This window comes from Pinus tabuliformis, chromosome 3_1, assembly GCF_031772625.1.
Source record: "Pinus tabuliformis cultivar Carrire ecotype Pingquan chromosome 3_1, CPIR1, whole genome shotgun sequence".
Classification (NCBI taxonomy): domain Eukaryota; kingdom Viridiplantae; phylum Streptophyta; class Pinopsida; order Pinales; family Pinaceae; genus Pinus; species Pinus tabuliformis.
Genome location: NC_142301.1, coordinates 840,613,387 through 840,629,710, shown reverse-complemented (window position 1 = coordinate 840,629,710; position 16,324 = coordinate 840,613,387). Strand labels below are relative to the sequence as shown.

General features: G+C 39.2%; 3 protein-coding genes across 4 annotated transcripts; all 3 read left to right on the top strand.

Moving 5' to 3' along the window:
• The first annotated feature begins 4,465 nt into the window (after positions 1–4,465).
• On the top strand, positions 4,466–5,425 carry LOC149190141 (uncharacterized). The gene has a single exon (XM_089410438.1). The coding sequence runs from the start codon at positions 4,466–4,468 to the stop codon at positions 5,423–5,425; it is 960 nt and encodes a 319-aa protein (XP_089266564.1).
• A 1,663-nt stretch (positions 5,426–7,088) lies between these two features.
• LOC149190140 (uncharacterized) lies at positions 7,089–8,157 on the top strand. The gene is made up of 3 exons (XM_089410437.1): positions 7,089–7,629; positions 7,719–7,780; positions 7,856–8,157. Exons 1-3 carry the CDS (start codon positions 7,089–7,091, stop codon positions 7,913–7,915), a joined length of 663 nt encoding a protein of 220 aa, XP_089266563.1. The 3' UTR covers positions 7,916–8,157.
• A 6,835-nt stretch (positions 8,158–14,992) lies between these two features.
• On the top strand, positions 14,993–15,854 carry LOC149190139 (uncharacterized). Of its 2 annotated transcripts, XM_089413368.1 has the most exons (3): positions 14,993–15,381; positions 15,471–15,532; positions 15,608–15,854. In XM_089413368.1, the coding sequence occupies exons 1-2, from the start codon at positions 15,048–15,050 to the stop codon at positions 15,491–15,493; spliced, it is 357 nt and encodes a 118-aa protein (XP_089269494.1). In that variant the 5' UTR covers positions 14,993–15,047; the 3' UTR covers positions 15,494–15,532; positions 15,608–15,854. The 2 variants fall into 2 exon arrangements, with proteins under 2 accessions (XP_089269494.1, XP_089269493.1); XM_089413367.1 differs by having other exon boundaries at positions 14,994–15,381; positions 15,471–15,854.
• Positions 15,855–16,324: the final 470 nt, after the last annotated feature.

The following is a 16,324-nucleotide window of genomic DNA, read 5'->3' as shown; positions in this document are numbered from 1 at the left end:
TTTGACACATTTTACAATGTGTATCTTACTGCCGAAAACAACAATGCCACAAAGACATTGTGCTTGATAACTTGTTGGGTATTATGGCAACATATTTAATGTAATGACTTCTAGTTAATTATGCATGAATTAAAATTTTGTTTATTTTGTAAATTTCAACAATGGACAAGGGATGGAATCTCTTGCTACCATTGAGTGGGGTGAACTCTCTCATGAAATGTTTGACAAAATAAACATTTGATGATTTTTCCCTTTGGGGTTTCCAAGATATATCGGTGTCAATTTATGTGCTTGCCTATTATGTAATCTTGATGATATGGCTACCTTGCATGACATTGGAAACTACATCATTCAAAGTGTTATTAACAGACATGGTTAAATAAACAATGGCAATGATGCAATGTTACAATAGAAAGCATTATGTTAACAAGTTGCATTAATGATTATTACATTATGAGACTTGTTATTCATTTTCTAAGATTACTTTATTTAGTGTGTTATCACCAAAACAAGGGTTTACATTTTTCTTAGTCATGGTCTTAGATAAGTGTCAAGTCACCCTATGTTTTAATGGGTAGGTGATAGGTTAGGAGTCTCAAAGGTTTAATTTTTCATGTCCAAATAAAGTCTAACATCCTTTTTCCATGTTTCATGAGTCCTACATTCTTTTTAGAAACTCATAGCTTAAGCCATTTTGAAAATTTTTGGAATTAGCCCCGAAACCACGTTTTCATAGCGCAGACAATGTAAAATGTCTATTTTGCGCTATGAAAACGCTACTCTTTTCGTAGTGCTTTTCCCTGCGCGCTACGAAAGTGCGGATTCGGAGAACAATCTTGTCAAACATCAATCCGTTAATATTCCATTATAATTTTCATTATTAGGTGTCAGCTAGGAGTCAGTCCTTAAGCATGCTGCCATCCAAACTCATCATTTCGAATTTAGGGTTCATTATGAAAGATAATTTCAAATTCGAAAGGGCTAGCTAGTCTCATCATTTTAGTTTGCATGCAAACCCTCGAACATAAGTTTTTCGAATAGTAAGCTTTGGTAATTTTCCACCAAGGTTTTCCTCATCCACAATTCAGGTGAGGCTGACCACCATTGGCAAGCGAGGCTGATCAATAGAATTTCAAAAGAGGCCAGTTTTGTCACAGGAATTCAGAAGGAAAGATGACAGAGGAGAAGAAACGTCACAGGTCTGGTCATTGCTTGAGAACAAAGCCTGAAAGCACTGAGGTCTTAATTAGAGACAAAGCAGTTGTAGAAGCCTTCAAGAAAGCAGGATGCTGGAAGTTTTGTAAGAAATTGCAGGGAGGACATACTCAGGTGACAAAGGAGTTTGCACTACATTTCATTGGCTCCAGCACAAAGGTCAAAATGCTGAACTTGCAAATTTCTCCAGAGGTCATAGCGTTGGTGACAGAAATTCCTAGGGGGCAAGAGACATGGTTCAAAAACTTCAGATTTGACATGGAACTATGTAAGGTGTTCCTAAAGCCAGAGTGTTCAGAAACCAACTTAACCAAGGCAGTTCCCAAAGAATACATCAAGGACAACTATACCAACTTGCTCTTCAACATTCAACGTTATTTCACCTATGAAGGTAGATATCAAAAGGTTTATTCATATCATTTTAAACTCCTGTTACATTTTACTGGTACGATTTCTATAGATTTGCCTTATTTCTTATTTCAAAGTGTAGCTAAGATGGCAGACAAAGTACAGTTGAAATCTCAAGGATGTGAAACTTCCCTGTTTCATCATGGTATAATTAAACTGATAGTTCTACATGAACTCAAGAGGATCAACAAAGAATGATCTTTGTTTTTTTTTTTTTTATGTAACTTTGGAGCAGAAAAACAAGTTGTAGACATTAGCCCTAGGGTTAAAGGAACTCCATCAGCAGAAACCAGCAAGTTTGTAATGTCTAGGGAAAAAAGGTATGTTAAGTTGAAACCTAAGTTGAAACCTAGGAAGCAGGTGAAAGAACAGGTAAGCAAAGCACCGATAGTCATCCTTGAAACTCCTAAATCTATAGAGGAAAAGATGCCTGAGGTTAAGGGAATGACACAAGAACAGTCAACCAGCAAACCAGTCAAAAGAGATTGACTAGAATTCAAATTGCAAAGGAGAAAGGTAAAATAGTGATCTCGGGAGAAGTTTCCAGCGTGAAGGGTGATTTAAATGATATTTTAAAAGCCATTAATATTGCAAAATCCCCTTTGGTGTAGGCAGATTGATAAAATCTGATCAAGGAAAGTCAAAGAAAATTAAACCCTCCAAGAAATTGGAATTTGAGGATGATGTCACGACATTTGTTTTCAAACCCAGAAAACCCTTAACCAGGCAATCCAAGAAATGCAAGAGTACAATATTGATCTAGAGAGAACAAAAGAAACATCTGTTGTTCAAGAAGAGTTGATTGACATTCTGTCTCCAAGACCTGAAGGTGACAAAAGCACAGTTCCTGCCACTCAAACAGAAAAAGCCAGTTATGAGGTTATGGAAGAAAGGTTAAAAGCTGCCAACAATGAAATTGCTAGACTAAGAGTGAGAGCAAGAGAGCATGTTGCTGAAAGGACAAATTTCAAAAGGATGAAGGCTCTCTGGGAAGTTGAAAAGGTGTCCAAACTAGAAATAGTAAACAGTGAAACTCAATACTTTACCTGGACTGTTCCTGCAATCAAAGAAGCCAGATTTGTAAGGAAGATTAATGCTCAGCTGAGAGCTACAAACAGGAGATTGAAGAGGCAAATTGAAGACCTAGAAATACAACTAACCAAATCTGGAAAAGGGTCTATAGCAATAATGAAACAGGGTATTGAAAAGGGGCAATGAAGGAGATATATTAAAATAGTTTTGGCACATAAAAAGAGTTTTGGCATATAAAAGGAAGAACAACTGAGAAGAAGAAAATATATAAGGGTAAGTGATTTTGATTTTTGGTTGATCATATCAGTCTTCATGGAATTTTGAAAAACTCCCAAACTACAAATTTTTGAAGTCCGTGTTGAAAAAGAGCATACACAATAGTTTCGTAGTGCGTTACGAAACTACTGAAGATGATCATTTAACACTTATGGATGCTTTCTGGAGGAAAGGTTTGATTAGTTCCAAATTTTGAAGTTGTTGGTAGACATGGGATCATGTATGAAGTCTCAGATGGCAGTGGTGTAGAAAACAAAGTCCTAGGAAGTATTTCATAAATGATATAAAAGTTGTGCTACCAAAACAGAGTATTTTCGTAACATAGTCATGTTTTGTCTTTCCTCCATATTTTCGAGTTTCCTTTTCTTTGCACAGGTGGAAAATGAAAATTTAATGGGTTATTAGTGCATGTCACATGTATACCAGCAAAACTACTCGACGATAAGCAGAAGGGATTAAGGGCCTTAAAAGGAGGAACTCTGTCTCCTAGTTATCCGGACAGTTAGGTCATGACTTAGCAGGTTTTGTAACAACATTGAGGACATCATCAAGCTCGAAGACATGGGTGGGTAGCTGATTAAGAATGTATTGAATTCATAGATAAGGTTGTTGAAAGCATGTTTTAGGACTCTTAAAGACAACTAGCTATCAAGGTTGTAATTAAGTAGTTTGCTTTGTGAATAGATATGTGTCTAAGTTAGTAATTCGAATTCCTCTAAAGGTGGATCATAGTATCCAAGGATGAAAAACTCTATATAAAGCTTGAGAATCGAATTCCTCAGGGTCGGTAGTTTTTAGCAAAAGAAAGTTGCGTTATTGTAAGAAATTGTGGTTTTCATACTTAATAGAGAGATCAGTTTGACTACTCAAGATTCACAAGGAGTTTATGTGTTTGATGTTCTTATGGCCTTGTTCAATTAGTTATTTGCAGTGGTATGAGCTTGTGATACTTAGAATTCATTGGAAAATGCTCTAACTTCCTTCACATGCTTGTAAACTATGTTGTTTCATTGTGTTACTGTTTTATTTGTAAACCTAAACTCTAAGTGCCTTGACTTCCATGTTTTGCTAATCATGTTATTTTGTTGAAGATCATCTTTACTCCATAGCCCAATAGATGTTTGCTAATCTTTGATTGAACAATCAACCAGTTATTCATTTGTCCATTTTGTTCCTAGAGTTAGCCATCTAATCATTAATCAAAATTCTTAAACCCATTGAGAGAGCCCTCTCAAGTTGAGGAGGCTAAGCCTCAACCAAAAGATTGGTTTGAAAGAGTTACTCGGAGTCTATTTGATCAATAGCCTATCAAGGTCAGATTTTGTGATAACATAGTGATATTAATTTTATCTAATGATCAGTTAAATATGTGATAAGACATTAGTGGGATGTTACATGTTGGTAAAATTTGATAAAAAATAATTAACCCTGTGTAATTTAGACCTCGTGGATGTTAGAGACTGGTACAATCTGCTATGGCTATGAATATGTAAGGCAATACAATATATATATATATATATATAGATAAAGAAACATGTCTAAGAAAGACTTTCAAGCCCTTAAAACCTTGAACAATGACCCTGATGTCATCGTTCTTAAAGCCGATAAAGGTGGTGTTGCTGTGATTCTTGATAAAACTGACTACCAGAGAAAAATGTTGGATCACCTCCTCAATAGTGGTAGTTATAAAAAATTAAATAAGAACCCTATTAAGAAAATCTCTAATGAGGTTGCTCGTGCTATTAATTCGAGTAATATCCCTAGCCCCCTAAAGAAAAAACTTATTGTTAGCAACCCCCTCACCCCTAGGATATATGGGCTTCCCAAAGTCCACAAAAATGGGGTTCCCCTTAGGCCTATTGTCAACACAATAGGAGGACCTACGTATCTTCTTGCTAAGTTCTTAGCTTCAAAGCTGAAGCCCCTTGTTGGCCATATTGAGTCCTTCGTTAATGACTCAACTTCTTTTGTTAAAGAGCTTAAGGGTAGTAATATTGACCCTAATGATTTTCTAGTGAGCTTTGACATTGTCTCTCTCTATACTAATATTCCCATTAATAATGCTATGGAAGTTATTAATCACATCACTGATCCTGATACTGCTAAGTTGGTCGGTCTCTGCCTTACCTCTACTTTCTTTAGTTTCCAAGGAGAATTCTATGAGAAAACGTGTGGAGTAGCTATGGGTTCTCCACTCTCTCCTGTGGTCGCGAACTTGTTCATGGAAGACTTTGAAACTAAAGCCCTTGCCTCTACCCCCCTTCGCCCTAAAATTTGGAAGAGATTTGTTGATGATACCTTCGTTGATTGGCAGCATGGACGTGACTCTCTGGATTCTTTTCTTTCTCATCTTAATAGTCAATCTGAGTCTATTAAGTTTACTATGGAGACTGAGGTCAATGGTAGTCTTCCCTTCCTTGATGTACTTATCTCTAAAAAAGGGGATGGTACCTTTTCTCACCAAGTTTATCGTAAAAAAACTCATACTGAGTAGTACCTTCATGCAAGCTCCCATCACTATCCTCCTCAAAAATTTGGTGTTCTCAACACTCTAGCCACTAGAGCTCTTAGGATTTCTGATGAAAGTCACTTTGAAAGTGAGAAGTCCCATCTTCTTGAATTTTTTGATGATAATGGCTATAATAGACACCTAGGTCTCAAATCTTTTCGAAAAGCTAGCCTCAGACCTAAGCCAAAAAAGGATCCCCTTGGTTTTGCTAACTGCGTGCACCTTCCAATCATTCTTGGAACCACTGACGAGATCACTCGCATTTTGAGTAAGAATAAGGTGCATACTTCCTTTAAGCCCCTCAACACTATCCAGAGCTCCCTTAAGTCAGTTAAGGATCATGTTGACCCCAAAGATATGAAAGGTGTTTACTTAGTCCCTTGCTCATGCAGAACACCCTATATTGGAGAAACGGGTCGTTCCATCAAGCAAAGGATCCAAGAGCATGCAGCAAATATTAGGCATAACAGGTCCCACTCATCTGCCTTAGCTGAGCATGCATCTAATACTAAACACCACATATGTATTGAAGATTCTCGGGTTTTAGCCAAAATTGATCACTTCCATCATAGGAAGTTCAGGGAGGCTTTAGAAATTGAGAAGCATGGTATCAATCTGAATAGGGATGAAGGTTGGAAAATTAGCAGCAACTCGATCCTTGCTCTCCACTCCTAGTTTTTTTGCTTTTTGTTTTTTCTTTAATTTATTTATTTTAATTTTTTTTTTTAGGATTCCCTTGAAAAAAAAATCTCCTTTGATTTTCTATCAATTTTTTAGATCCAATTTTTTATATTTTTTTATGACATTGAAAATTGTATAATTCTTAATTCTTAAATTTTTATGTTTATTTTTTATTTTTAAATTTTTTTTTGAAAATTTGTATAATTCTTAATTCTTCATTATTTTATGGTTATTTTTAATTTTTATTTATTTAGTTTTATTACTTATTTATTTAGTTTTATTTTATTTTATTTTATTTATTTATTATTAATTTTTTATTTATTTAATTTTGTCTCACCTTTATATATATATTTTTAATTTCAATTTATGGGATGTTTTGAACGTTTGTAATTAATGTTAGATCAAATACTCCACCTTTGCCCTGATGATGAACCACAGTGGAGGATTCTAAACGTTCAAGAAATTATTCGATGTGATTTCTCCGGAAAAATTTCTCTCTAAACATTATGGATCACAAAAATCTAAGCTAAGAAAAATTTATTAAACTATAAATGAGAGTTATATAAATATAAAATTATAATGTTTTTATTGCCATGAAATTATAACTTTTGTTAAATTATTAAATTATTACTATAATATTAAATGAGAGTTATATTTGAAAGCATATATGTAATATTATAGTAATGTATAATTTAATTATATTTAATTAGGTAGTTGTCACGTACCCACAAGTAAAACTATAGTAAACAATTTTTTTTTTAATATTGACTACTCTTACATATATTACAACCTTTACTTAACATGTTAAATACATGGACTTTGACTTTTACTTAACCTGCATACGAAATCACAACTCAACTATAAAGAATCATGATGCTATGTTACATGTCAATGCACATGCGTTAACACAATATATATATTTGTTTTTGTCAACTGTTGATTGCCGCTCATAATGTTTCACGGGCTAATGACATGGTTTTCGATATACAAATTACATGATGTGATACCCGGTATCACAGATGGCAATTATTTAATGTTTGATCTACGGCAACTACACTTTCCATATTCCAATAAATCTACCGGATGTGCTGGCAAGTCCGGCTCTGACCTTAGTCCGCATGGTAGCGTTGATGAAGCCCACCTGGCTAGATCGACGGTCGGTTGTCATGCGGCCATGTGCTTGTACTGTGGCCTTGGACTTGTTGCCTCCGCGCCAAAACCTATCCCGAGGTCACCGGTTATCGGACGATGCAGATGGCTCACCGCAGATCCACGGCTCCAACTGTGCCACGAGTCGGTAATTGGGCTGGCTTACTTATATGCTAGTGCTTGTTTCGCGGCTTTAGTCCTCCATTTCATTATGCAGCGTTGTAGCTGCAGCTCTGCATCCTTCCATCGCTGTTTAACTTTCTCTGTCACCCGAGGTTCACTGGCATGCAACCATGGCTTCCAGGCCCTGCATACTTCGTCATTGATGGCGTTGATTATACCAGGTCTCGATTTCGCAGGTAATGAATTATTCCTTCCAGAGCTTGTGTTCACAGTTTACATTTTGGTTCTGCCAGGTTTGTGCTAATGTGTATTCATGGGTATGCAGATGGTCACCGCCCATGCCTCTGGAGTAAGGGGTTTCCTTCGTTCGTCGGCTACCCAACACCGGTAAGGGTTTGAACACTGGTTCTATTCGCATGAGGTTTGTTTTAAGAATTAGCTAAGATATGATTCCCTTGGCAGGGATTACGGGAATGTCCCAAATTCCTCTCTGTTCAAGCTCGGGTTCTCTTTTGCTATTGAGGCCGAGAAGTATCAGTTCATGTATGCACATTTTGGTGTCGTTATTGTTCTATTTTCGTAAGACTTGACTGGTTCTTCTGAACCCAGCTGTAAATCTAATTGTTAACTCTGTTTTTGAACTTCAAGGCGTTCCTGCCTAGTTTAACTGTGGAACATTTGTGTATTCAAGTGCACAATGATATATTTATACTCAGTTTCTTTTGCATGGATAAATATACTTGTTCTTTGTCGTTTCGATATCATGGATAACTTCGTGCCGGTGTGAGTAGCTGTATGTATTCCGTCAAGGCACTGTGCATGTATTTTCTTAATGTTTAGGAATGTAACTTTAGTTATGGTTGCCGGCTTGGTGCCTCGACCAGCCTGGCGTAAGCTACGGCTCGGCCGAGGGGTTTCACTAAGCAGCATATCAATGTGAAGAACCGCCGGGGTTTTGGACTTACAGTCACAGTCTTCCCCTCACCGCGGCGTTCTAGTTTATATTCACCTTCTGTTTTTTCGTTAAGAAGTAATAAAATGCTTTACATAACATGCAGTACCGTTTTCTGTGAATGCGTGTTCAACTGTATAAGATATCGTCGAAATGCATTTCCTCTGCAATCTTTATAATATTTATGGTCCGGTTGCTTATGAGTAAAGTTCTGTGATAATAGTACATGGTTTACCGTAACATATGCAACAAAGATTTCAATGTTCTGATCTCTCGCTTGAACGCGAGCCTTTAAACTTAGTTCTGTGTTCACAATTTATTGCCGGGGTTTTACCCTATTCAAGTTACAAGGAACGGCTGTAGGTTTCGTTACATTTGCGGAATAGTTGTATATATACATGTATCTATATGCCGGCTTATCTTTCATACTTGGTTGCGTTTCCTCTTTTCTATTTCATAAACACAGGGTTCTGTTTTCGGTTCTGTTTTCTGAATAAGTTATAGACACTGTAACCATAACCCTTCGGGGTATTTACTAGGGTTTTGAGGAGTACTGTAACCGCAGTCTCCGGTAATATTTCCCTTGTAGATTCTTAAGTTCTTTTCTCAGGTTCTTGTTCGGGTCAATAATACACTTGACTCGGTGGTTTTATTATCATTTACACAGTAAACTATACATGTTTTCCTAAGGCTGTATATATTGTCTATAATGCACAGAGCATATCATTTCTATTTTCTCGACACTGACTTATAATAAAAGCAGTCAATACTTCACTGTCTTATAATAAAAGCAGTCAATACTTCACTTATTTCACTGTTCTATTCACAGAACCAAAATAAACATTTAATCCTTTAATAGTTGCATAAGCAAGAAGCCATACCTGCTTCTGTGCCAAACCTCTTTATGATGCTTGTCAATCCACCCGTCCGTAGGAAGTCTTTGCTGAGCTTCCACCCCCAAGCACTTGCAGGTCCTACTCGACCGCAATAACACTGGTCTTTGCCAGTCAACGCTATCTGATCCTAACCAGACGTAGCGTGCACATGAAAGTTTTTCCTTTTTCCACTTCTGCTATCTGATCCTCACCAGCATAGCATTTCTTTCTGCCATCTGATCCTAACCAGACTTGGCATTTTTTCCCCTTTTTCCTCTGGGGTCTCAACTACCTCCAGGTAGTTAGGGTAACTGATTCCTCAGTTACTTAACCATGATTAATCATAACTCAATTCAGAATGGTACCAATACAATCTGTCTTTTTATTAACATAACATTAACAACAGAATTACACATATTTAAATAAAGTCTTTGTTCCATATTTACTTCACTAGTTACTAGCATTTACTTTTCACAAGGGGTGTTACATCTCCCCCTCCTGAAAGTCTACATCATCCCGATGTTGCTGCTTATCCAAAAACAGTCTGGGATAAGTATCCCTCATCATTTGTTCATCTTCCCAGGTGGCCTCTTCAGGCCCAAAGTGCTGCCACTGCACTTTAACCTGGCTGATGACTTTTCTCCGCAGCTCGACTTTTCTCTGATCTAATATGTTCACTGGTTCGACCAGGAACTCTCCTTCCGGTTCCACCTGAAACACATAACAATTAAATCAGTTGTTTTACTAGTATTTCATTTCAGTTTACATTTGATGACAGTCTTTTCTCACCTGAATGTCCTGCCAACTTATTATATGTCTAGGGTCATACACATATCTCTTTAAAACTGATACATGGAAGACATTATGAACCCGAATATGGCTGGGTAGGGCGAGCTGATAAGCTACCGGCCCTACTCGTGCCAGAATTTGGAATGGTCCACAAAAGCGTGGTGCCAGTTTGGCACAAGCATTCCATTGAAGGGTACTCTTCCTAGCTCGAATTCTGATGTATACATGTTCACCCACTTGATATTCTTTAAATGTTCTCTTCCGGTCTGCAAAATTCTTCTGCCTATCTTGTGCTATCTTTAAATTAGCTCGAACCCGTTTTACCATGACCTCCATCTCCTCCAACATTTCAGGTCCTAATAAGAATTTGTCCTCCGGTCCACCCCAACTGGAGGGTGTGCGGCACTTCCGGCCATAAAGTACTTCAAAGGGGCTCATCTTCAAGGATGAGTGGTAGCCGTTATTATAGGCGAATTCTACTAGATGTAGATACTCCTCCCACCGCGTAGGTTGCTGCATCACATAAGACCTCAACATGTCCTCTAACACTTGGTTCACTCGCTCAGTCTGTCCGTCAGTTTGCGGATGGTATGCGGTGCTGAAACTCAACTGAGTTCCTAGACCTTCAAATAAGGTCCTCCAAAAAGCTGAGGTAAACTTAACATCACGATCAGATATTATTACTTTCGGCAGCCCATGAAGTTTAAATATATTTTGCATAAATATGTTTGCGATTTGAGCTGCACGATAAGTGGATTGAACCGGTATGAAGTGAGCTGACTTGCTGAGTTTATCCACCACTACCATTATTGAATCATTACTCCTTTTGGACTTAGGCAAACCAGTGATAAAGTCCATGGTTATGGTCTCCCATTTCCATTCTGGTATGGGTATCGGCTGTAGCAGTCCTGCAGGATGCTGATGTTCGGCTTTCACTTGCTGACACTCCAAACAGCGTGCCAGGTATTCTACAACATCCCTCTTCATGCCGGGCCAGTAGTACTCCTTCCTTAGTGAGGTGATTAGTTTCTGGTAACCAGGATGCCCTGCATAGGGACTTCTATGATTTTCATCCAGAATCTTTTCTTTAATACTGCTTTGATTAGGTATGTAGATCTTCTTTTGAAAACACAACATGCCAGCTGTATTCAAGGTATAACCTTGCTGTATGGAACGGTCATCTGAATTTTGCACCAAATGCTTCTTTTGCAAATAAATCTGATCTTGCGCCGCAGCCTCCTCAATTTCTTGGTCAAGAGTGGACCATCCTTGACTGATACCAATCTCATAAATGCAATGTACTTTTCGACTTAGTGCATCAGCTACTCTGTTCTCCTTTCCTTTTAGGTGTTTAATTTCGAAATCGAAATTTCCCAAAAAGTCTACCCATCTTGCTTGTCTTGCGTTTAAAGTAGGTTGACTAAAGTAACTAGTCAAACTGTGGTGATCTGTCATTAGCAGAAATTTTCTCCCTACCAGATAATGGCGCCACATCTTCAAAGCATGAATCACAGCGGTTAGTTCCAGGTCATAGGCAGAATATTTCTGCTCATGCTCCTTCAACTTCCTGGACTCATAGGCAATCACTTTGCCTTCCTGCATTAGCACTCCACCCACGCCCTCCTTACTGGCATCTGTACAGACTACATATTCCTTTTCAGGATCTGCTACACACAGCACAGGTGCTGTGGTGAGTAAATGTTTGAGCTGTTCGAAGCTCCGCTGACAATCTGCTGTCCACCTAAACGCTTTTCCTTTCTTTTGCAAGGAGGTAATGGGAAAAGCAACTCTAGAAAAACCCTCTACAAACCGCCGGTAGTATCCGGCCAGCCCCATGAAAGATCGAATGTCTGCTACATCCTTGGGTGTAGGCCAATCCATTATAGTTTTAATCTTTTCGGGGTCTACGGCTATACCTTCCTTTGTAATAATGTGACCCAAATACTGGATCTGCTCTTTATAGAAATCACACTTGCTGAATTTCCCATATAACTGATGCTTCCGTAAGGTCTGTAACACTATCCTTAAATGTTCCTCATGTTCTTTCTTATTTCGGGAATAAATGAGTATATCATCAATGAAGATTAATACAAATTTGTCTAAATATTGATGAAATACACTATTCATCAAGCACATGAATGTTGCAGGCGCATTTGTTAATCCAAAAGGCAGTACCACAAACTCGTAATGTCCGTAACGAGTACGAAAAGCTGTCTTGGCTATGTCCTCATCTTTAATTCTGATTTGATGGTAACCTGATCTCAAATCGATCTTTGAGAAGATGGTCGCCCCCTTCACCTGATCAAATAGCTCATCAATGCGGGGTAGTGGATATTTGTTTTTGACTGTTAGTTTATTTAGTTGTCTATAGTCTATGCACATTCGCAGAGTCCCATCTTTCTTCCTCACAAACAGCACAGGTGCCCCCCAAGGAGAGACACTGGGACGGATGTACTTCTTTTCTAGCAGCTCTTGCAGCTGCATTTTTAACTCAGTTAACTCTGGCACACTCATCCGATAGGGTGCCTTGGATACTGGGGCTGCTCCGGGTATCAGCTCAATGGTAAAATCCAAATCCCTTCTGGGTGGCAGTCCTGGAATCTCTTCAGGGAATACATCTGCAAATTCTTGCACTACAGGTATATCTTTAACAGTTGCAACCTTATCCACTGAATCTGCAAACCCCACTTGCACTGCATAAATCTGACACTTATTCCGGATACATTTAACCAGCTGGGAGGCTGTGATTGGCCGAATCTGCACTGGTTTCTGAATGCCTTGTATTTCTTTTCCCACACCCAGCTCATCTCTGTAAGAAACTGTTTTTGTTTTACAATTAATTACAGACCACCGTCGTTCCAACCAGTCCATTCCTATCAGCACGTCATAGGAACCAAGAGGGAGTACATTCAACTCAGTTGTTATGGTTTGGTTAGCTAAACTTAATGGACAGTTGCTGACTTTGGTTAATACCCTTCTTTTGGTCCCAGTGGCCAGCTGTACTAACCATGGGCTTTTAAATTTAGTAGTTTGTAAACCACAGCTTTCTACCACTTTAGGACTTATATAGCTTAAGGTAGCTCCTGGATCTACTAAAACAGAAACAGCGCGATCAAAGATCTTACCTTCGAACTCTATCATCGTTGGCTGGTAATCAGCTTGCCGATCCTCCAGTGCTGCGTTTATTCTGGGCATGGATCGAGCCACATCTCCTACTGTTGAAGCTTCATAGATCTGGGACAACTGATCGTTGTCCTTCCGATGAGGGCAGTTCCTGACATAATGGGGTCCGCCACAACCCCAACATTGAACAGGTGGCCGAGCTGTGTTTTCATGGTCCAATCTAACTTGCTGTTCACTGTGTTTAGATTCTGCAGGAGACTTGAATCTACTTTGGGATTTTGCTGAGTTTTTAGTGCTGGCTCCTTTCGAGAATCCTTTCTGAAAGCTGCTGCGTGCTCCCTTACTTCCCATGGGCATTTTACTGCCTCGCTTATCTGTCCAACGCTTTCCGGGATTTTCCCCTTTTGATCTGTTCTGCTGATAACACAGTCTTGCTTTTCGCACTGCTTCATCCATGGTTTTTGGATTATCGAACTCTATTCTTTCTCGCATTGCCAGAGGTAAGCTACTAACAAATCTTTGGACTTTAGCCTTTTCTTCCCGAATATAGGGCACGTAGCGAAGCAGGGATGTAAACTTGGTTACAAACTCATCAATGGTCTGCTGTCCTAATCGCAGATCGTGAAATTCACGTGCCTTTTCATCATAAAAACGTTCTGTCAGGTACCTCTCTTTAAAATATCCTTGGAACTTTTCCCATGTCACATCCTGTTCACTTATTCCTCGCACCATCTTAACCTCTTCCCACCATAATGTGGCTTTGGCTTGCAACTGGAATATGGCCAGCCTTGCCTTCAGATGATGATCGTATTCGTATACCTGAAAATACTTATTCATATTAATCAGCCATGCTTCTGCAGCTTCTTCAGATTCTCCATCAAAATGAGGTGGTTTAATCTTTCTAAACTCTCCGTGTAACTCCATCCGGGGTCTTTTGGGAGTCTGATATTCAGAAGCATTGACAGACTTCTCTCCTCTGTCCTCTGCTTCCTCCTGTTCAGTATGATAGCTTTGTTCATCTGTTATGTGTGCTTGTTCCGGCCTCGGATGTGACTGCTGTTGATGCTGTTTATCAGATAAGCTTTTCAGGATCCTCTCTTGTTCAACATTCAATCTTGCGTTATCTGCACGCAACTGAGCCATTTCCTCCTTTAACTCTTGCAAGGTCCTCAATAGCGTTGAATCAGTAGTGCGTCCTGCTGCTCCCAGTTGTACCCAGAACTCAGAATTCCCTTGAGGTTGTTCCGTGTTGTCCGGGGGTTCTGGATTCCCAGAAGGAGCACTGTGTCCTCTTCTCATTCTGCTGCTACCTGCTACTGAACATCTCATTAAACAGAGTTAATTGTCTTGTTGTATTGCTGAACTGTTATCATAATACTGTTTATAAACATATTGCTGTAATCTTAAAATTTTCCCAAAGGCCACAGAGTTGTAAACCTTGGGCTCTGATACCAATTTGTCACGTACCCACAAGTAAAACTACAGTAAACAATTTTTTTTTTAATATTGACTACTCTTACATATATTACAACCTTTACTTAACATGTTAAATACATGGACCTTGACTTTTACTTAACCTGCATACGAAATCACATCTCAACTATAAAGAATCATGATGCTATGTTACATGTCAATGCACATGCGTTAACACAATATATATATTTGTTTTTGTCAACTGTTGATTGCCGCTCATAATGTTTCACGGGCTAATGACATGGTTTTCGATATACAATTACATGATGTGATACCCGGTATCACAGATGGAAATTATTTAATGTTTGATCTACGGCAACTACACTTTCCATATTCCAATAAATCTACCGAATGTGCTGGCAAGTCCGGCTCTGACCTTAGTCCGCATGGTAGCGTTGATGAAGCCCACCTGGCTAAATCGACGGTCGGTTGTCATGCGGCCATGTGCTTGTACTGTGGCCTTGGACTTGTTGCCTCCGCGCCAAAACCTATCCTGAGGTCACCGGTTATCGGACGATGCAGATGGCTCACCGCAGATCCACGGCTCCAACTGTGCCACGAGTCGGTAATTGGGCTGGCTTACTTATATGCTAGTGCTTGTTTCGCGGCTTTAGTCCTCCATTTCATTATGCAGCGTTGTAGCTGCAGCTCTGCATCCTTCCATCGCTGTTTAACTTTCTCTGTCACCCGAGGTTCACTGGCATGCAACCATGGCTTCCAGGCCCTGCATACTTCATCATTGATGGCGTTGATTATACCAGGTCTCGATTTCGCAGGTAATGAATTATTCCTTCCAGAGCTTGTGTTCACAGTTTACATTTTGGTTCTGCCAGGTTTGTGCTAATGTGTATTCATGGGTATGCAGATGGTCACCGCCCATGCCTCTAGAGTAAGGGGTTTCCTTCGTTCGTCGGCTACCCAACACCGGTAAGGGTTTGAACACTGGTTCTATTCGCATGAGGTTTGTTTTAAGAATTAGCTAAGATATGATTCCCTTGGCAGGGATTACGGGAATGTCCCAAATTCCTCTCTGTTCAAGCTCGGGTTCTCTTTTGCTATTGAGGCCGAGAAGTATCAGTTCATGTATGCACATTTTGGTGTCGTTATTGTTCTATTTTCGTAAGACTTGACTGGTTCTTCTGAACCCAGCTGCAAATCTAATTGTTAACTCTGTTTTTGAACTTCAAGGCGTTCCTGCCTAGTTTAACTGTGGAACATTTGTGTATTCAAGTGCACAATGATATATTTATACTCAGTTTCTTTTGCATGGATAAATATACTTGTTCTTTGTCATTTCGATATCATGGATAACTTCGTGCCGGTGTGAGTAGCTGTATGTATTCCGTCAAGGCACTGTGCATGTATTTTCTTAATGTTTAGGAATGTAACTTTAGTTATGGTTGCCGGATTGGTGCCTCGACCAGCCTGGCGTAAGCTACGGCTCGGCCGAGGGGTTTCACTAAGCAGCATATCAATGTGAAGAACCGCCGGGGTTTTGGACTTACAGTCACAGTCTTCCCCTCACCGCGGCGTTCTAGTTTATATTCACCTTCTGTTTTTTCGTTAAGAAGTAATAAAATGCTTTACATAACATGCAGTACCGTTTTCTATGAATGCGTGTTCAACTGTATAAGATATCGTCGAAATGCATCACCGCTGCAATCTTTATAATATTTATGGTCCGGTTGCTTATGAGTAAAGTTCTGTGATAATAGTACA

Coding starts and splice junctions, on each gene's coding strand:
- LOC149190139 (XM_089413368.1), top strand. CDS start 15,048: ATGTGCTTGTACTGTGGCCTTGGACTTGTTGCCTCCGCGCCAAAACCT. Junction 15,382..15,470: donor ACCAGGTCTCGATTTCGCAG/GTAATGAATTAT, acceptor ATGGGTATGCAG/ATGGTCACCGCCCATGCCTC.
- LOC149190140 (XM_089410437.1), top strand. CDS start 7,089: ATGACATGGTTTTCGATATACAAATTACATGATGTGATACCCGGTATC. Junction 7,630..7,718: donor ACCAGGTCTCGATTTCGCAG/GTAATGAATTAT, acceptor ATGGGTATGCAG/ATGGTCACCGCCCATGCCTC. Junction 7,781..7,855: donor TCGTCGGCTACCCAACACCG/GTAAGGGTTTGA, acceptor TTCCCTTGGCAG/GGATTACGGGAATGTCCCAA.
- LOC149190141 (XM_089410438.1), top strand. CDS start 4,466: ATGTCTAAGAAAGACTTTCAAGCCCTTAAAACCTTGAACAATGACCCT.